This window comes from Microcaecilia unicolor, chromosome 8, assembly GCF_901765095.1.
Source record: "Microcaecilia unicolor chromosome 8, aMicUni1.1, whole genome shotgun sequence".
Classification (NCBI taxonomy): domain Eukaryota; kingdom Metazoa; phylum Chordata; class Amphibia; order Gymnophiona; family Siphonopidae; genus Microcaecilia; species Microcaecilia unicolor.
In genome coordinates, this window is record NC_044038.1 from 195,184,761 (window position 1) to 195,206,072 (window position 21,312).

The window sequence follows — 21,312 nt, forward strand, 5'->3', positions numbered from 1 at the left end:
AGCCACGTTTCCAAGTTCTTCTCTGGAACCTTCTCCGGTATGCCCACGATTCTTATATTGTTTCTCCTGGATCTATTTTCCAGGTCTTCCAGTTTCTGGGCTTGCTCTGCTAGTTGTTTTTTTAACAAAGCTAAATCTGGGGTCTGTGATTGAGTTTCGTCCTCAATAGTTGAAACTCTTGTTTCTAAGTCTCCAGTTCTTTTCCCCAAGCCGTCCAATCTTGCCTGGAAGGACTCCAATTGTTCAGATAGCGTGTTCCAGCGCGGATCCATGGCTCTTATTACTGCCGCTGTTATTTGTTCCAATTGTGCGTCCGTGAATATAGGGGTTGGTGCCGCGACCGCGATCGCGTCCGCCATTTTGGACTCGCTTCCCCCCGCTTTAGTTTTTTCTTTTTTTGATGATTTCTGTGCCATTTCCGTCGGCGATTTGTGGAGGAACTTGTCCATACAGTGTGTGCACTGTTCGCTATCGTGGCAGGCGATTGTTTTAATTTAATTCCTCATAAATGTTAGCGCTCAACAGCGAGGGACCTCAGAGCAGAGTTAAGCTGCTGCCGACCCGCTCACCGCATCACCGGAAGTCTCTAGGAAAGTTTATAAACCTTAAATTATATCATTTCATGTAGTTGTCATAAATTTCCATTTTACTCCTCATGTAGGCAATATCCTTTAATATAACTGTTTGAACATTAACAGTATTTGTAAGTTTTTCTTCTATCGTTAGTCTTCTCAGAGGAAGCTTTTATCTCAATTTCATTTTTCTCTAAAGTTTTTCAATAACATTTACTTTATTTAATATTATAGTTCGTTGAAATTGATATTGAGCCATTTGAGTTACCAGGTCCCATAAAGAATCCAAAGTAACCTCTGATGGTTTCTGTAATGCTAAAGGAAATATATTCAACAATTCTGTTTTCAAACCTTCATCTGTGTCTTCTTGACCAGCAGTCTCCATCAACGGACTGTTCAATAGTTCCCTCTCGATTAGTTCTCCCTGGGCTTCGCTCAAGCGTACCTCAGATCTGCTTCCCAGCGTCTGAACGTTCGTTCCAGGAAAGGGAGAGCTCGCCCGGGTAGGCTGCGGGGGTGGAGCTCTCAGGTCGGGGCTCAGCATCATGTCAAGTCCCGAAGACGCCGAAATGTCCTCCACTATGCCGGCGCCCTCCAGGGAACCGCTCCCGACCATTTCTCCTTGCCCCAAAGTCCTCAAAAAGCGGTCCATCGGATCCAAAGGTAAGGAGGCTGGCATTGTGGAAGCCCCAACCACCACCTTGCCTCTTCTCTTCGGCATTATGTTTAAAAGAAAACGAGAACTGCAGCGCTCCTAAATGCGTGCGGCCATCTTGAATTCTCCCCCCCCCCCCCAAGTCCCAAAAAGAGAGGTTCTTAAAAAGATATCGGGCCTGAGGGAGTTCAGCTTCTCTCCCTACTGGGGAAAATGCTGTTATTGAATTCCCTGAGTTTAGCCTTTCAGATGTCGCAAAGCCGCCTGAATCAGAGGAAAGGGAGATATGCAATGTCTCTTGCCTGCAGAGTCGAGGAAAGTTGTCCAAATTAGTATTGCTGACTCAAATGCAGATAGAGGTATAGAGTCAGATGGGGAAAGTTCTGTTGTAAATTCAGATCCCTTGCTAGAAATTACAAATCAGTCTCTGTTTTAAATACAGAAGGAAATTTTAGTGATTTCTATCTCAAAGAATTCTAAGAATCTGTCAGCCATGTTAAGTTTTCAAGAGCAGGGTGCACTGCAAAACAGTTCTTTTACTTCTCTCCTCTTAGCAGATATGCAGGTAAATCAAAGGAAACACACTGATTCTAATAACCAGCTGAGACCATCCCTGAAGGAGGAGTGGTGGGTGGGGGGGTCAAGGCAGTCAGGCAGAGTAAGATTAAGAAAGCAGGGCAAAACACACTTGCCAGATTTACTGCTGAAATATTTGGTACACCAAGAGGCATATTTTCAAAGCACTTAGCCTTCCAAAGTTCCATAGAAACCTATGGAACTTTGGAAGGCTAAGTGCTTTGAAAATATGCCTCCAAGGGTTCCAAATCCTGGCTGTAAGCCATCTGCGAGGAAGAAGCAACCATACACCCTGAGTAAGAGGGTGAAGTCAGTAGTTCCTTAGAGAGAGTGGCCAATGTCACATCTATCTTTAAAAAGGGTTCCAGGGGTGATCCAGGAAATTACAGACCAGTAAGCCTGATGTCAGTGCCAGGTAAAATGGTGGAAACTATTATAAAGAATAAAATTACAGAGCACATAAATAAACATGGTTTAATGGGAAAGAGTCAGCATGGGTTCAGCCAAAGGAAGTCTTGCCTCATCAATTTGCTTTATTTCTTTGAAGGCATGAATAAACATGTGGCTAAAGGTGAGCCAGTTGATGTAGCTTATCTAGATTTTCAGAAAGCTTTTGACAAAGTTCCTCATGAGAGACTCCTGAGAGACTTTAATGAACTCATTTAAACAAACAACTGCAACTGGCAACAACATACTCCTCCTACAATTCGACATGTCCAGCGCCTTCGACATGGTCAACCATGGAATACTACTAAATATTCTTGAATACTTTGGAGTTGGAGGTAATGTTCTCAACTGGTTCAAAGGATTCTTAACTACAGGATCATACCAAGTAATAGCGAATGAGGATCTCTCAGCCCCATGGACACCGGAATGTGGAGTTCCCCAAGGATCCCCCCTCTCACCAACCCTTTTCAACCTAATGATGATACCCTTGGCCAAGCTACTGGCCGATCATAACCTCAACCCCTATATACATTGTATATGCAGACGATGTCACGATTTATATTCCATTCAAACATGATCTAAAGGAAATCACCAACGAGATCAATCAAAGCCTCCAAATCATGCACACCTGGGCTGACGTATTCCAGCTAAAACGCAACGCAGAAAAAACACAATGCCTTGTACTCACCTCACAACATAACAAAAGTAACTTCATCACCATATCCACACCAAACTTTTCTCTTCCAGTCTCAGACAATCTGAAAATTCTGGGAGTTACCATTGACCAAAATCTCACATTGGAAACCCACGTGAAGAACACAACGATAAAGATGTTCCACTCCATGTGGAAACTCAAACAAGTAAAACCCTTCTTTCCGAGATCCATCTTCCGTAAACTGGTACAGTCAATGGTGATAAGTCACCTGGACTACTGCAATGCGCTATATGCTGGCTGGAAGGAACAGACAATCAAGAAACTTCAAACAGCCCAGAATACCGCAGCCAGACTCATATTTGGCAAAACAAAATATGAAAGCACGAAACCCCTGCGAGAGAGACTTCACTGGCTCCCACTTAAAGAGCGTATCATGTTCAAGATCTGCACGATTCTTCACAAAATCATCCATGGAGATGCCCCGAGCTACATGCTAGACCTCGTGGACCTGCCTCCCAGAAATGCTAAAAGATCAGCCCACAAATTCCTTAATCTGCACTTCCCTAACTGCAAAGGATTAAAATACAAGCTATCACATGCGACTAGCTTCTCCTACATGAGTACACAACTATGGAATGCACTACCAACTGACCTGAAAACGATTAACGACATTACTAACTTTCGCAAATCTCTGAAAACCTCTCTCTTCAACAAGGCCTACAATGGGAATCCATAGCCTAAGCATAATACTTCACCACGTCACCCTACTCTGCTAGATATCTTTCTAGAACTCTGTTAGATCTTTTTTCCTCATCCACGATCTTGTTGTAACACCAAATGTATCTATCTCCTGGAATGGCGATGCCATAACAGGTTTTTGTAAGCCACATTGAGCCTGCAAATAGGTAGGAAAATGTGGGATACAAATGCAATAAAAAAAATAAAAAAAAAAAGTATGGAAATTGGAATGACAAGGTGATTAAATCTGCAGATGACACAAAACTATTCAAGGTTGTTAAAACACATGTGAACTGTGAAAAATTGCAGGAAGATCTTTTGAAATTGGAAGATTTGGCATCCAAATGGCAGATGAAATTTAATGTGGAAAAATGCAAGGTAATGCACATTGGAAAAAATAATCCTTATCATAGTTACCCCCCACACTGGAGGTCAGCACCTAAGAAAAAGATCTATGTGTTGTTGTAGATAATACATTGAAATCTTCTGCTCAGCAAATTTGCGGCAGTGGCCAAAAAAACAAACAAGATACTAGGAATTATTAAGAAAGGGATGGTAAGACCCAAAATACTGTAAAGCCTCTGTATCATTTCATGGTGTGATCGCACCTTGAGTATTGCGTTCAGTTCTGGTCACCATATCTCAAAAAAGATATAGCGGAATTAGAAAAGGTTCAAAGAACAGTGACCAAAATGATAAATTGGATGGAAAGGATAACGAGGTTAGGGCTCTTCAGCTTGGAAAAGAGATGAATGAGAGATGATTTAGGTGTACAAAATCCTGAGTGATGTAGAAGTAAATCCATTTTTTTTAGTCAATCCAAAAGTATAAAGACTAGGGGTACTCAAGGAAGTTACATAAATATACTTTTAAAACAAATAGGAGGAAATATTTTTTCACTCAACGAATAGTTAAGCTCTGGAACGCTTTGCCAGAAGATGTGGTAACAGTGGTTATCGTATCTGGGTTTTAAAAAGTTTGGACAAGTTTCTGGAGGAAAAATCCATAGTCTGCTATTGAGACAGACATGGGAAGCAACTGCTTGTCTTGGGATTTGTAGCATGGAATGTTGCCATGATTTGGGTTTCTGCCAGGTACTTGTGACCTCGCTTGGCCACTGTTTGGAAACAGGATACTGGGCTAGACGGACCATTGGTCTGACCCAGAATGGCTACTCTTATCTATATATATAAAACTCACCCTCAACGTTCTATTGTCGGATGACGTCACTGAAGCCAAGGTTCGTAAGTTCGAAGCTCTGAAGCCAAGAAAATCACAGCCTTGGGGCCCCGCCCTCATGTCAAACGTTATGACATTCACCCACATCGACGACGGGTGGGGGGGCCACAGGAAAGCCTTGCTAGCGCCCGTTTCATTGACTCCAGAAACGGGCCTTTTTTTACTAGTGTTATAATAAATGTGTTTTGTAAAGAATTTCCTGTTAATCCATTTAACTCATTTATTCCATTATTTTATGGTTATATTTTTCTATCTTTATTTATATGAAGTTATAGATTGAATTTTCACTGTGCTGTAAATTAGCGTTTTGAGTACAGGTTGTAGAAATGTATTTTCCAGATTTGTATTGTTATAGCTACAATTTAATGCCACGTGCAGAGTGATGCACTTGTGGTGCATAAATTCAAAGGAGACGTACCCGATAAAGAGATTGATCAACTGATCAGGAGAGGGACCTTGGGGTGATGGTGTATGAGGATCTCAAGGTGAGGAAACAATGCCACAAGGCAGTGACCACAGCCAGAAGGATGCTAGCCTGCATAGAGAGGGGTATAACCAGAAGAAAGGAGGTGTTGATGTCCCCTATACATTGTGTTCGGTTTTGGAGGTCATATCTTACTAAGGATGCAAACAGACAAAGCGGCTCAGAAAAAAGCAACAAAAATATTATGGGGTTTGAGGCACAAGACATATGAGGAGAGACTTGAGGACCTGAACATATGTATACCCTGGAGGAAAGGAGAGACAAGGGTGGTATGATACCGACATTCAAATATTTGAAAGGCTTTAATCTACAAGATGGGAAGGTAGTAGAACTAGAGTAAGTGAACTGAGGTTTCAGAGGGGCTTACTCGGGAATAATGTCGGGAAGTACTTTTTCATGAAAGGGGTGATAGATACCTGGAATGCCCTCCACGGGAGGTGGTGGAGATGAAAACAGTAACGGAATTCAAAAATGTGTGGGATAAACAAAAAAGAATTCCTGTATAGAAGACATGGAACCAAACAAGCTTAGCAGTGATTAGATGACAACACCAGTAACTGGGAAGCAAACCCACTGCTGGGCAGACTTTTACTGTCTGTGCCCTGATTTTGGCTGGACTCATTTGGATGGGGTGGCGTGGGCTCCGATGACAACTTCAGAAGTTTGAGAACAAGGCCAGTGCCAGGCAGACTTCTACAGCTGTGTCCTGAAAATTGGCAAGGACAAATCAAGATGAAGTGTACATATGTAGTATTGCATCATACCTTATGCTAGGAATTTATTGTTGGGCAGACTGGATGGGCGACTGTACAGGTCTTTATCGTCATCTATGTTACTATGTTGATACAAAGGCATTATAATAGTCAGTTTTATTCTCCATTCCTTTCCTAATAATTCCTAACATTTTATGTGCTTTCTTAGCCACCGCGGCATGCTGAGCAAAGGGGTTCAATGTATTATCAATGATGACACCTAAATCCTTTTTCTGGGCAGTGACTCCTAATGTGGAACCTTGAATCATGTAGCTGCTGTGACAAGTAGGAGCAACTGGTGATGGAACTGGCATGGGCAAGAACAAATCCCAAAATGGTGGCTCTGACCTCCAGTGGTAGTGGTAAGTTGTGGCCACGATTTTTACAATGCAACTCGGGATGCTCCTGCTCCAAAGAGGTCACTAGACCACCAGGGTTTTAGAAGGTATGCCTGTGGAGAGCCTATGGAGAAGGGTAGGGCAGAGCTGGTGGGTGGCCTGCAGGGGGGGGGGGGGGGTTGGGTTTATGGTGGAGGGGGGCAGGTCTATGGGTTCAGTTTCCACTGAAAATGCAAAGGCATTTTTGGCCGAAACCCAAACCCTGATTTTAGGTTGGTTTTGGTGCCGAATCTGAAATTCGGTCACCCTTTACAAGACTGGATCATATATAATTGCCTAGATGTTGTTGCCAGGGTGGTGAACTACTGACCGCCCTGTTTGTGATACCAGTGTTAATCAGTAGGAGTGTAACCTGCAGAGTGGTGAGTGCAACTCAGGCTGCCTTGTTGGGTGGTCTAATTGGACCATGAGGGTCTTGTGTCTTCATTTACTATGTTGTCTTTAAGAAAGTGCCAGGCGGACTACTGCAGCAACAGTTAAAATTATGCTTAGGCTCCCTCTGCTGGCATAAATTCAGTGCCACACTAGACAAATGGTGAACTTGGATAAAGTGGTATGGTTGATGTATGGAATTGTTTGTATTATATTAATTCATTGTAATAAGATGTGCTTCATAAAGTTAACACTGTTGTCCTTTTCAGAAGGGGCTAGGTTGAATGTTGCAAGGACACATGCTGCCACCCAAAGTGCAATATATGTTTACCAGTATACCGAGGCCATATCCTGTATAAAAGTAAGTTTTATTGCACAGTAGTACATAATTTATTACTCTCAATTTAAACTCCAAGGACACAAAGTCATAAGGAACAACTATCTTCCTGTGGAAACAATGAATTGAAGGAGACATTAGAGCAGTATATGTAGCAGTGTCAGGCTACCAAGAGCTCTAAGGAAAATCTACAATATGGACTGAGGCGCTTTGCGCCAATCTTCAACTGTTCCAGAAAGAAAGTGAAAAGCACAGCAACTGAAATGACAAAATAAGACATTAATATTTTACAAACAAAGAAAACTCTCAGTAATTTTATAGCAAATCAGGAAAGAGAGTTACGTTAAACTACTGCCAAAGCCATATACAGCGCGCTCTCTATATATACACACAAAATGTATATATATATATAATCCTGAAGATAATTACATCATTAAAATTCTATTCCTGAGTCCCTGCAAGAATATTTTTGCAGTTCTGGAAGAAGCTAAAGTCCTTTTTATTTGATGAAGCTTTTATCATGTTAGCTTATAATTTCTATATTGTTTTATCTGCTTATTTTACTGTGTTTTTTTAGTTGTGTTAGTTTTATGTTGTCATTTGATATGATTTTAATATCTATCTGTAAACTGCATACAATGGTTTCATTTAAACTCTTTTATTAAGAACATTGCACACAAGTAGTCAGCAGGTATATAATAGTTCAGAATAAACCCTCATAACAACATATTCCCACCAGTTCGTTTACATGAATCTCAAACCCCACCCATCATGTGGTCACACTAAGCACTGATGCCTCACAGACCACCTCTCCCTATCACCCTCCTTACCCCCCCCCCCCCCCTCCCAATACCACATCACACCCATTTCTAGCAGTCTCAGTTATCCTTGCGGACTGACAGTCATAATATTTAAGATTAAGCTTCAGGCTCTAGGACTTAAAGATTGTAGGTAGGGGTCCCAAATCTAACTGCTTCCCTCTCTTAAGAGATTAATGGGCGTCTCGTGCCTCCAAGGTCAGAAGAATGTACTTATGTCCAATAGTGCAAAATAATTTTGTTCCCCGCCACACAAGCTTTCCCCAATAGAAGTCTTGTCCCACTGTTCCTTGTGCCAATATCCTCTGTTTTCCCTAAGACAGCACCTAGTAAGGGATTTTCACACAGCTTGACCCAGTGTACACTTCATATTGCTAAAGACAGCATCTCAATAGCTAGTTATCTGCAGGCAGGTCCAAAATGAGTGGGCCAAGGAGCACTCTACTGCGTCACACTTTAAACAAGAACCTTTTGAGCTCGTTGCTGAGAAAATTATGCTCTATGGAGCATTGAAATTTGACATTTAAGGAAATATGCGCTGTATACTGTCCTTGGACTTGATTTGATTAAAGCTTGAAAAGTGTCATGGATATTCTGCATAGAATGGTTGTAATCTGTTTGGCAGGTAAGTATGCTCTAAATTAAGGAGAGGCAAAATAGCTCCTCAGCATAGAGAAGACAGGTAAAATCAGGATAGTGGGAAGTGACAAAACTGAAAAACTTGTTCACCGAGGACAATCAGCTTGCTTATTCTCACCAAGTGTGTAGACGCTGTTCTGTGTCGCCTAGCCCAGCAAATTTGCCACAGAAAAACTAGAGCTTTTAGGAGCGTGAGCCATGCTCCAGCGTGCCTGCCTTAGTTTTGCTTTTTTCCGTGTGAGGAGCTGCTGCTTTTTGTGGTGGCTCCTCACACGCCTGGTTAGAGTGTTTCTTTGTTTTTTGAGTGCCTGTTGGCGGTTTTCTACCCACTCCCTTTTGCCTTTTTAAAATTAATTTATTTATTAAACTTTTCAAACTTTTTTTAATATAAATGTTTTATAGATGATAACTTCAAAACACAACCAGACCACTTAACAGGTTTACATAGTTCAAATGTCAGGTAAGCTCAACTATACATAAAATCTCGCTTTACCTATCATCAATCATTTTCATTTTCTCCCATTCCCCTCCCCCTTCCCCTCTACCTCTCCTCCCCCCTTTCCCCCACCCCTCACCCTCTCTCCCTCCCTCCCTCACCAGGTGGTTCCATCTTATCATACCTAACCATACATAACCCTACTACGCGCTAGAGGCGTTAACATGTCCAGAAATGGCAACCAGCTTTGTAAGAATTTATCCCCCCTCGGGGATGCAAGATCAGGTATGTCCTTCTGTTCTAGTGTGCTGAGTGAGATCATATAGGCACGCCAGAGCTGCACCGAGGGTCTCTCCTCTTGTACCCAAAGTTTAAGTATTGTCTTTTTCCCCATCATCACAGTTCGCCGTATAAATCTTTTAAGGCCCGCCTTTGTGGGCCCTCGAAGGTAAAATTATGTATCATACCTGATAATTTTCTTTCCATTAATCAAAGCTGATCAATCCATAGACTGGTGGGTTGTGTCCATCTACCAACAGGTGGAGATAGAGAGCAATCCTTTTGCCTCCCTATATGTGGTCATGTGCTGCCGGAAACTCCTCAGTATGTCAATATCCAAGCTCCATCCGCAGGACTCAGCACTTAGAGAATTACACCCACAAAGGGACACTCTGCCCAGCTCACCACCGCCGAAACGGGGGAGGGGAATTAACCCAGCTCATCCCCACACAAGTGGGGGAGGGGAATCCGTCCAGCTCATCCCCGCGGAGCGGGGGAGGGACACCACCCCGCCGATGTGGGGGGGAATCTGGCTTATCCTGCAACCGCAACCGCGGGAGGAGCTGACTGACCCTAACACCGCCGAAGGGGGAGGGGTACAAAGCTGCCCTACAGCCGCACGAAGCGGGAGGGAGCGCCGGCAGAATTTATGTCTCAATCCAGCCCCGTAAAACGGAGGGGAGAGGAATGCAGCAGCTCACTGTAACACAAACTCGTCTCAACTCTTGAAGAATCCAATTGAAAAAACTTGAACACGAAGTCCTCCTGAACAGGAACTGAAGACTATATAAACAGTACAGATATCTGGGAGGGGCTATGGATTGATCAGCTATGATTAATGGAAAGAAAATTATCAGGTATGATACATAATTTTACCTTCCATATCATCATGCTGATCAATCCATAGACTGGTGGGATGTACCGAAGCAGTACTCACGCAGGGCGGGACATAGAAATCCCTGACCGCAACACTGAAGCTCCAAACCGGGCCTCCGCCCAAGCAGCCACAGTCAAGCGGTAATGCCTGGAGAAGGTATGGGCCGATGCCCAAGTTGCCGCCTTGCATATCTCTTCCAAGGAGACGGACCCGGCCTCTGCCATCGAGGCCGCCTGAGCTCTAGTGGAGTGAGCCTTCAGCTGGATAGGCGGCACCTTCCCCGCGGCCACATAAGCCGCTGCAATGGCTTCCTTGACCCATCTTGCCACTGTAGGCTTAGCAGCCTGCAGACCCTTACGAGGACCTGCAAACAGGACAAACAGATGATCCGACTTCCGGAAATCATTGGTCACTTCCAAGTATCTGATGATGACTCGTCTCACATCCAGATATTTGAGAGCAGAGTATTCCTCTGGGTAGTCCTCCCTACGAAAGGAAGGGAGACAGAGCTGCTGATTCACATGGAAGCGAGAAACAATCTTGGGCAGGAAGGAAGGCACTGTGCGAATAGTCACTCCTGCCTCAGTGAACTGCAGAAAAGGCTCTCGACATGAGAGTGCCTGGAGCTCGGAAACTCTTCTGGCTGAATTGATAGCCACCAAAAAGACTGCTTTCAACGTCAGGTCTTTCAGAGATGCCCTCGACAAGGGTTCAAAAGGCTGCTTCTGCAAGGCTCTTAGCACCAGATTGAGATTCCACGCAGGCACCACTGAGTGCAGAGGAGGGCGCAGGTGATTAACTCCCTTGAGAAAACGCACCACATCTGGCTGCGAAGCCAGGGAAGCACCCTTCAGGCGGCCCCTGAAGCAAGCCAGAGCCGCTATCTGGACTTTAAGGGAACTGAGCGACAGGCCTTTCTCCAGACCTTCTTGCAGGAACGCCAACACTGAAGAAATTGGAGCAGTGAAGGGAGAAAGTGAGCCTGCTTCACACCATGCTGCAAAGGTACGCCAAACCCTGGCGTAAGCAGTAGAAGTAGAGCGCTTCCTCGCTCTCAGCATAGTGGCGATGACCTTGTCTGAGAAGCCCTTCTTCCTCAGACGCTGCCACTCAATAGCCAGGCCGTAAGACCAAAGGGGGAGGGATCCTCCATCACCACGGGACCCTGATGCAACAGGCCCTGCTCCACTGGCAGTCGCAGAGGGTCGTCCACTGAGAGCCTGATCAAGTCCGCATACCAGGGACGTCTGGGCCAGTCTGGACCCACCAGGATTATCCGGCCCGGATGCTTTGCCACCCGGTCTAGCACCCTGCCCAACATGGGCCAGGGCGGGAACACATAGAGAAGCTCTTGTGTCGGCCACTGTTGGAGAAGAGCATCTACTCCCAGGGATCGAGGGTCCCGTCCTCTGCTGAAAAAGCGCGGCACTTGGCAATTGGCCGATGACACCATCAGATCTAGGCTCGGCTGGCCCCAGCGCTTCGTGATGTCCAAGAACACCTGAGCCGATAACTGCCACTCTCCGGGATCCAAGGTATGGCGACTGAGAAAGTCTGCCTTGACATTCATGACTCCGGCAATGTGGGCCGCTGACAGCTGCTCCAGGCTCGCTTCTGCCCACTGGCATAGATTCATGGCCTCCTTGGCTAGAGGGGCGCTCTTGGTACCTCCCTGGCTGTTGACATAGGCCACAACCGTGGCATTGTCCGACAGGACCCGTACTGGCTTCAACGCCAGTACCGGGATGAACTCCAAAAGCGCCAACCGAATGGCTCTGAGTTCCAGGAGGTTGATAGACCACTTTGCCTCTGCAGGAGACCAGAGCCCCTGCGCTGTCCTTCCCAAACAGTGGGCTCCCCAGCCCGTCAAAGAGGCGTCCGTCGTGACGACAATCCACTCCGGGGTCACAAGAGGCATCCCTGCAGACAACTTGTCTGTCTTCAGCCACCAGCTCAGCGCCTTGCGCACTGCTGGGTCCAAGGGAAGGCGCACAGCATAATCCTCCGACACCGGAGTCCAGCGCTGCAGCAGAGAGTGTTGTAGTGGTCTCATATGAGCCCTGGCCCAGGGCACTACTTCCATCGTGGCCATCATAGAGCCCAACAGCTGCACATAGTCCCAAGCCCGAAGCGGAGAGGCTACTAGGAACTGGTCCACCTGAGCCTGAAGTTTGACAATCCGATTGTCCGGCAGGAACACTCTGCCTACTTGGGTGTCGAATCGAACTCCCAGATACTCCAGGGACTGAGTCGGGCGCAGCTGGCTTTTCTCCCAGTTAATGATCCACCCCAGGGAGCTCAAAAGAGCAATCACCCGGTCCACAGCTTTGCCGCACTCTGCATAAGAGGGGGCTCGGATCAACCAGTCGTCCAGATAAGGATGGACTTGTACTCCTTCCTTTCGCAGGAGCAGTAGCCAACCCGAACGGGAGGGCTCTGAACTGGAAGTGTCGGCCTAGGACTGCAAAACGCAGAAAGCGTTGATGAGGAGGCCAGATGGGAATATGCAAGTACGCTTCCTTGATGTCCAAGGATGCCAGGAACTCCCCTGCCTTCACTGCCGCTATAACAGAGCGGAGAGTCTCCATGCGAAAGTGCCGAACTTTCAAGGCCCGATTGACCCCTTTGAGGTCGAGGATAGGCCGGACAGAACCTCCTTTCTTTGGTACCACAAAGTAAATGGAGTAACGTCCCTTGCCAAGCTGATTTTCTGGCACCGGAACGACCGCACCCAGGCGGATCAGATTGTCCAAGGTCTGCTGCACTGCCACAGCTTTGACCGGAGACTTGCAGGGAGAGAGTACAAACCCGTCTCTTAAGGGTCGGCAGAACTCTAGCTTGTAGCCGTCTCTGATGACTTCCAGCACCCAAGCGTCTGAAGTTACCCTGGTCCACTCGCCCAGAAATGAGGACAGGCGTCCTCCAATCTGCACTGGGCCATGGACCAGGACCCCGTCATTGGGTACAAGACCCTGGAGGAGGACTGGAGGGCGCACCTCCGGGACGGCGGTCTCTGCGAAAGGAATGCTGCTTGGGGGAGAAGTTCCTCTTGAAGGAAGAGGGGGCAGAGGAGCCCGACTTGCCCGGGCGGTACCGACGGGCTTCCTGAAACCGTCCTCTGGAGTTACCGGGGCGAGCACTGGCCCGAGCCCTGACCTCTGGTAACCTCTTGCCCTTAGACGTGCCGAGATCGGTCACAATTTTGTCCAGCTCGACCCCAAAGAGCAGCTTGCCTTTAAAAGGCAACTTAGCCAGGCGGGACTTAGAGGCGTGGTCAGCAGACCAATGCTTCAGCCAAAGCCACCGCCGCGCAGAGACTGTCTGAGCCATACCTTTAGCCAAGGCTCTCAAGACATCATACAGTAAGTCTGCCAAATAAGCCAAGCCCGATTCCAGGGCCGGCCAATCAGCCCTCAAGGAAGGATCCGAGGGGGAAGCCCGCTGCACAATCGTCAGGCACGCCCTGGCCACATAGGAGCCGCAAACTGAGGCCTGCAAACTTAAGGCAGCCGCCTCGAAGGACGACCTTAAGGCCGCCTCCAATCTTCTGTCTTGGGCGTCCTTTAGGGCCGTGCCACCTTCCACCGGCAACGCCGTTTTCTTAGTCACCGCAGTGATTAAAGAATCCACGGTAGGTCAAAGAAAGGCCTCCCGTTCACTTTCAGGCAAAGGATAGAGGCGGGACATAGCCCTAGCCACTTTGAGGCTCGCTTCCGGGACATCCCATTGAGCCGAAATTAAGGTGTGCATGGCATCATGCACGTGGAAGGTTCTAGGCGGGCGCTTCGTTCCCAGCATAATGGCGGAGCCAACAGGGGCTGAGGGAGAGATGTCCTCCAGAGAGGCCTGCACTAACAGGTTGGGCAAATCCTCTGAGCGAAAGATCCGCGCTACAGAGGGGTCATCCGCTCCATCCGAGCGGGAATCCGTCTCCTCCAAGGAATCCCCAAAGGACCGTTGGGAGAACTCAGATACGCTGCCCTCATCTACATCAGAGGAGACAGAGTCTTCTAAGGCCTGGGAATCCACCCGAGGGCGTTTACTTCCGGGGGCCTCAACCCCTTTATCGGACAAGGGAGCAGGGGCAGCGTTTTGCATAAGGAAGGCCTGATGCAGCAGCAAAATAAACTCGGGGGAGAAACCCCCCAGACTGTGCACTGCAGCAGCCTGGGCCACAGCCCTAAACGCACCCTCAACCGGCGCTCGCAAGAGCGGGGGAGAAACATGCTGCGCATCCAAGATGGCGTCCGGCGCGACACTCCATGAAGGAGCCGTGCGGGAAGAACGGCGCTTAACTTTAGCCGCTTTTTTGCCATCGCCCAAATCAAGGGCGGCCATGGCATTAACGTCTCCCAGCTCAAGGGCGGCCCAAGAAGAAGCCGTCTGAGCAGAGTGGCCCGGCCAAGATGGCGGAGGCGAGCAGCGGGGGATGGGCGTTTATGGCGGGAAAAACCGCCACACCGGAGGAAGAACCGGGACACTGACCGGCCTCCAAACTGACACCCAACAAGGGCGAATCAGACTTTAAGACCCCCGCATCCCCGCTAGAAGCGCACACGCGGTCCGGGGAGCGATTCTTCGCGCCCTCGCCCTCCGACGCCATAGGCCACGTGGAGATCAATCGGGGAACCCCCTGCCCGCTATAAAAAGGTAAAAATTACCTGCTTCTCGCTCCGAGCTGTAACGACCTGGTGTCCCAGTGAGTAGCTGCAATAAACGTTTAAATAAACGTTGAAATAAACGCCCTTAAGGACGTCCAAAAATTTTTTTTTTTCAACGGAGCCAGCGGGAGGGGGGAGAAAAGGAGGGACCTGGCACCACCAGGTTTGCACTTGCTCAAGAAGAGCCCTCAACCCCAGGTACTCAACAAAACCTAAAAATTAGGCTTGAAGACCTAGCCAGAGCTGCTGCTGTGTGTGACCACCACCTGCTGAGTTAGAGAACATACTGAGGAGTTTCCGGCAGCACATGACCACATATAGGGAGGCAAAAGGATTGCTCTCTATCTCCACCTGCTGGTAGATGGACACAACCCACCAGTCTATGGATTGATCAGCATGATGATATGGAATTGTATATATGTCAAAAAGCAAGCCCGGGTGTCTTTTCCAAGTTGTGGCCCACATCTTTGAGACTTGTGCACATAACTGTGACCAGAAAGCTAATATAGGTGGACAATGCCAGAACATGTGGCCCAGATGGGCTCCTCCTCCCGTACACCTGGGGCAATCATCCTCTGGCCGCAGGATGGCCCAAAATGCCCTATGAGGCGAGATATATAATCGCATAAGACATTTATATTGCGTTTCCCATGTGTCCACACTCCTAAATGCTTTATAGCACATCTGCAGACAGGTTTGTAAGCTGGCCCCCTCGATGCGGAACCCCAACTCTTTTAACCATTCCTGTGCCAATTTTTGATATTGTATAGTCGGCACTGCTTCTCTTATCTGTGCATGATAATATTTTAGTGGTACTGATCCCTGTGCCTCCAGATCAAACAATTCTATTACTTGGTCTCGCGCCTTTGAATCAAGGGCAGGACTTGCTAATGACCTCATATAATGTTGTAATTGATTATATGCTAGGAAGTCTCCTATCTCGAACCCCTGGCGCCTCTGCAGTGCCTCTCTGGTCTGTAATGTTCCATTCTCCTGCAGAATTTGGAAGAGAAATATAGTACCCGCTGCTCTCCATTTAGTAAATGTACGTGAAAGGTTGCCCGCCAGGAAGTCTACATTACCTCCAATGAAACTTTTCAAACTTTTAACAAGCATATACTTGTTTTGGCAATACAGCAAATCAAAAGAATATAAAGATACACTAATAAAAAGACAATTTTTCCTTCTCAAAAATTAACATACTATTCAATTGTCGCTTTCTTAGACCACTATAAATGGGGAGCACGTACAGATTTATAGAAGATTATCAGCAGAATATTCAAACTAAATTAAAGGTTACGCGTGATGAGTTCTATTCTTTTATAGCCCAACATTATTAAAGTTGTTTAGAATCTAGAAACTCTTTAACTGTTCAGAAACAAAAAAAGTATATTTAATATCAGCAAACCGGATTAAGCACTTGCAAGGGTATGCAAGAAAAAAAGTCCCTCCCATTTTCAAAACTTCTTGTTTCATTTTCAGGAAATCTTTTCTCCGATCTTGAGTCTGTCGAGTTACATCCGAATAGATCCAAATTCCCCCCCCCCCCCCACACAAAAAGGGGTCTTAGGCAATTTAAAATACAGTCTCAAAACTGTATTTACAAAAGTAACAACTAATGTAGCTCGTTCAGATACTATTTCCAGCTAGGAAAAAATGCCCGTTTCTGAGCAGAATGAAACGGGCGCTAGCAAGGGGCCCCCTCCCTCCGTCCCTCGAAGCTACTTGCCTTGTTCGCTGTGGGTCGTTTCGGCCCTCGAGTGTCAATAGCTCCGCCCTCGACGTCATGACGTTTTGACGCGAGGGCGGTGCGCACACTCCAGGGCACACCGGATATCTCGGGCGCCTCAACTTCCGTGGAGGCTTCAGAACGTTGGGGTTGCCTTTTATATATATAGATGATTGCTCCAGGATAGCGGATATGTTATGCACATCGATATTTGTTTGTATTTCACTCTGGACTTCACTCTCCTACCTGGTCTTTTCAATATATAGAATATCTTTGTTATTGGAGGAATTGCTTCTTGCGGCATTTTTAAGTTTTCCAGTAAGAATCGTTTAAACAAATCTCTTTTGGCTGAGACCCAGGTATTTTGGGGAAGTTCAGTAAGCGAAGATTTAACTGCCTATTAAAGTTCTCTATCTGTTCAATCCAGGGGCGTAGCTAAGGGTGGGCCTGGGTGGGCCCAGGCCCACCCAATTTCAGCTCTGGCCCGCCCACCCACTTTTCCTTCAGGACCGCCAGCCCCAGCTCCCATTGCCGGCCACTGCAGCTTTTCCTGATGAGCAGCAGGGCCGGCGCTACAAAAAGAAGAAGCGCTCAGCTGACTGAGCTGAGCGCCAACGCTAACCCGACGAGAAAAAATGTTTTTAAAAAAACGCGGCACCGCAGGCAGCCTCGAAGCATTGGCTGCTGGCTCTGCAGGCTCCTCCCGTCTCTTACGTCACTGCCCCTGGAGAGAAAGAGGGAAAACGGAAGGATGGGGAGAGAGAGGGAAAACAGATGGAAGGATGGCAGAGAAAGAGGGAAAACAGATGGATGGGGAGAGAGACACTGGATGGAAGGATGGGAAGAGAAAGAGGGGAGATGGATGAAAGGATGCAGAGAAAAAGGGGAGAGACTGGAAGGATATGGAGAGAGAAGGGACACTGAACAGAAAAGGGTAGAGAGATAGACACTGGTTAGAAGGAGGGAGAGAGACATTAGATGGAAGGATCAGGAGAGAGGGTAGATGGGTAGAAGGATGGGGAGAGAAAGAGGGAAGACGCTGGATGGAAGGGTAGGGAGAAAGAGGTGACACGATGGAAGGATGCAGAAAGAAAGAGGGGAGACTATTGGAAGGATGGGGAGAGAGAGGGGAGACACTGGAAGGATGGGGAGAGAAAGAGGAGAGCTGCTGCATGGAAAGGGGGAGTAGTGAAAGATTGGAGAATAAGAGGAAGGGGCATGGGGAGAACAAGGGTGAGAAAAAGATGAAAAGCCATAAGTAGATGAAGGAAATTAAAGAATGGATAGTAAGAATGAATTAAATCTGGACACAGAGAGAGGCAGAAAAATATTGAAGAAAGCAAAGAAAAAGGAGAGAAAAATGACAAATGGCCAGGAAACCCTGGCAGAAGAGTTAAGCGAAAATGAAGGAAAGCAGAATCTAGAGACTGGGAGCAACACATTGAGAAATAGTAAATGGCCATACAACAAAGGTAAAGAAAATAATTTTATTTTTAATTTAGGATAAAGTAATATGGTGTTAATAAAGTTTCAGAGACCAATACTTCCTTCCTTAGGTCAGGAGAGGATACCGTAACAGCATTATACTGACCTGAGGCAGGAGGTTTTGGCCTCTGAAAGCTCACTGAAAAGGATTAGGCTATTAAATAAATTGTCTGAAATCGGATGCACTGAAAAGTAGCACTTTACCCTGTGTGACAAATGCATCTGAGTGTGACTAAATTTTGCTTGGTGGTGGGGGGGGGGGGGGGGGTAGAGAGAAAATTTTGTGCCCACCCACTTTGGGTTCAGGCCCACCCAAAATTGGCAGTCTGGCTACGCCACTGGTTCAATCCTCTTATTAATGGACATATTATCTTTTGCTACTGCAGCTTTAAATTCTTGAAGATGGTCTAATTCTTTTTTCATTTGAGTATCTTTTGGAATTAATTCCACTTTCAACGACTCTACATTGTTAATCAGTTCTTCAAATTTTACATATAGAGAATTTACCTCTCCGGAGGACTTTTGTAATGTGGAATCCATCTGAATGAGCTTAGTCCAGATTTTTCCTAGATTAATCTCCTTTGCTTCTCCCGAGGCCTCAGGTGTAATTTGAGCCTCATCTATCAAGCTCTTATCCTGTGTCGGAGGCCCCCCACCAGGAATGCGTTTTATCCCCACTTCGGAGGTTTGAAGGCGTTCCGTCTGCGACGCCACCAGAGCAGGGCAAAGGGGAATGTTGGATAGTGAGGGCAGAGAAACAGATGTTTCACTTCCCTGCTGAGACTCCGCTTCTCCGGAAGCCTCTGCTATGGGACTTGCCATCCTCTTCTCATTCTGAGAAGTCCTGGTGAGGAATCAATCCAGGCTCTGTTGGGTCGGGGACGATGATGAAGTAGGTGGAGGAATAAACCTCACCAAGCCTTTTCTTTTAGTGGGAGGCATTTCAAAAGGAAAATATTCAAAGGAAAGAAGCCCAAGCTCAGAGCTCTGTGTATCCACTTGCTCAGTCACGCCGCCATCTTGACCACGCCCCCCGAGCACTCTTTAAAAAAAAAATTTTTTTTAATAAAGTACTTTATTTTTTAGTTTTTGGCACATGTATAAGTTTCCTTTATTTTTTGATGCGGGCTGTTTTTAGGTCTGGCCAGTTGGGGTATTTTTCTTTTGTGCCTTTCCCCCCCTTTTCAGGCACCATTGCGTCTTTTGATTTGACCAGTGTGGTTTTTCCTTCCATGTCCCAGTGCCTTCAAAATCTGTACCTTGGGTTCACAAAATTATCTACGGTGAAGCCCCGAGATACTTGAAGGACCTCATTGACATACCAATTAGAAACATATCCAAATCTGCAAAACCCAAGCTGCAAAGGACTTAAATACAAATCAACCTACGCATCCAGTTTTTCTTACATAAGCACACAACTGTGGAACGCATTACCAAAAGCCTTGAAAACAACATATGACCACCTAAACTTCCAGAAATCACTAAAGACTAACCTGTTTGAAAAGACATACCCTGCAGACCCAACTTAAATGCCTGAACTCTGCAACACAACATAAGTAAATCACGTAATGGACATACACAACTCTTCCGTTGACTGTGCCACATGAACTTTGTCTTACCACAACATCACATTGTATTTGTTCTCACCGGAGTTGTGAACGCCTCTCCGGTACCATGTAAGCCACATTGAGCCTGCAAATAAGTGGGAAAATGTGGGAGTGGAGGAGTGGCCTAGTGGTTAGGGTGGTGGACTTTGGTGCTGGGGAACTGAGGAACTGAGTTCGATTCCCGGCACAGGCAGCTCCTTGTGACTCTGGGCAAGTCACTTAACCCTCCATTGCCCCATGTAAGCCGCATTGAGCCTGCCATGAGTGGGAAAGCGCGGGGTACAAATGTAACAAAAAAATAATAATAATTTTTTTTCCTTTAGTAGCAGATGAATCCAGGATCCCACCCTCTGTCAGCCGTGATTGTTTGTTCTTGACCTGGTCTTTAGTTTCAAAAAAAAAAAAAAAACAACAACAACAAAGAAAAAAAGAGAGAACAGAAACCACTGAAGGAGGAGTCCATCGCAGTCATGGTTTCTCTAAGTCGGACTGACGAATTTCTGTTGTGTGTGGTTGGGGAGAAAGGCTTCCTGGTTTCTTGTCTGATTCTGCTTGATGATGAGACATATACTTAAGTGAAGGAGGAGCTGACTGGTATCACTGCCTTCAGATTTGTAATCTCTCTCTCCACCTGCTGGTAGATGGACACAACCCACCAGTTCCTGGATTCATCTGCTGCTACTAAAGGAAAGAAAATTATCAGCAGGTAAGGCATAATTTTACCATTTGCAACTCGGGTTACCATATACCCCCACTCACAAGCAAACTCAATATTCTTCATTGAGGTTCTAGGATGCAATCCTATGGGGCTCATTTTCAAAGTTACTATGGAACTTTGAACTATGGAACTTTGTATGTCTAAGTGGTTTGAAAATATGCCTCCACATTACGGTAGAAACACAGGTTTCGACAAAAGAATTTTACAGCACTCAAACCAGATGGTTTCCCACCCAGCAGTTCATTTGAACCAACTCAAATTTTAAAAGCAGTTTGAGTTCTTTTCTAAACAAATTGGCATAAGCATTCACAAAAATAAACCTTTTTTTTTCTTTTACCATAACTGAATTTATGAATTTAAGTCGTACATTTGGGTTGCCTAACCAATTTTTAGTCCCACAGGTGCCCCGACCCTTTAAGTTGGAATCTGGATTGCCATCTGATACTGCATCACTTCAGCCATCATGCAATACTGAAGTTTTAAAGCCAACATCCAGGAATAGGTGGTCTTCACATTTTACAAAATCACGTTTTGGTTTAAGTGCATGTAACAAACATAATCTTAAACCAAACCATTGTGTGAGAGCTGATTATACTCCACCCTTTCTGCCTCGCCTCCTAACCACTACACCTCTATTCAGGAAATCTTGACTGCCCCAACTTGACATTTCGTCCTTTAGATTGTAAGCTCCTTCGAGCAGGGACTATCCTTCTTTGTTAAACTGTACAGCGCTGCGTAACCCTAGTAGCGCTCTAGAAATGTTAAGTAGTAGTAGTATTCGTTCAGCAGGTAATAAAACCTGATTAAGGATTGGATTAGTGATCACCAATCTAGTTGT

At 46.2% G+C, this 21,312-nt stretch overlaps 1 protein-coding gene across 1 annotated transcript in view; it reads right to left on the reverse strand.

The window, feature by feature from the left end:
* Positions 1 to 7,247: 7,247 nt before the first annotated feature.
* Positions 7,248 to 21,312, reverse strand: part of ZBTB46 (zinc finger and BTB domain containing 46) — a 343,478-nt gene continuing 329,413 nt past the window's right edge. Inside the window, exon 5 of the mRNA XM_030212915.1 lies at positions 7,248 to 7,483. Coding sequence (XP_030068775.1) covers positions 7,448 to 7,483 — 36 coding nt within the window. The 3' untranslated portion in view covers positions 7,248 to 7,447. The remainder of the gene's footprint in view (positions 7,484 to 21,312) is intronic.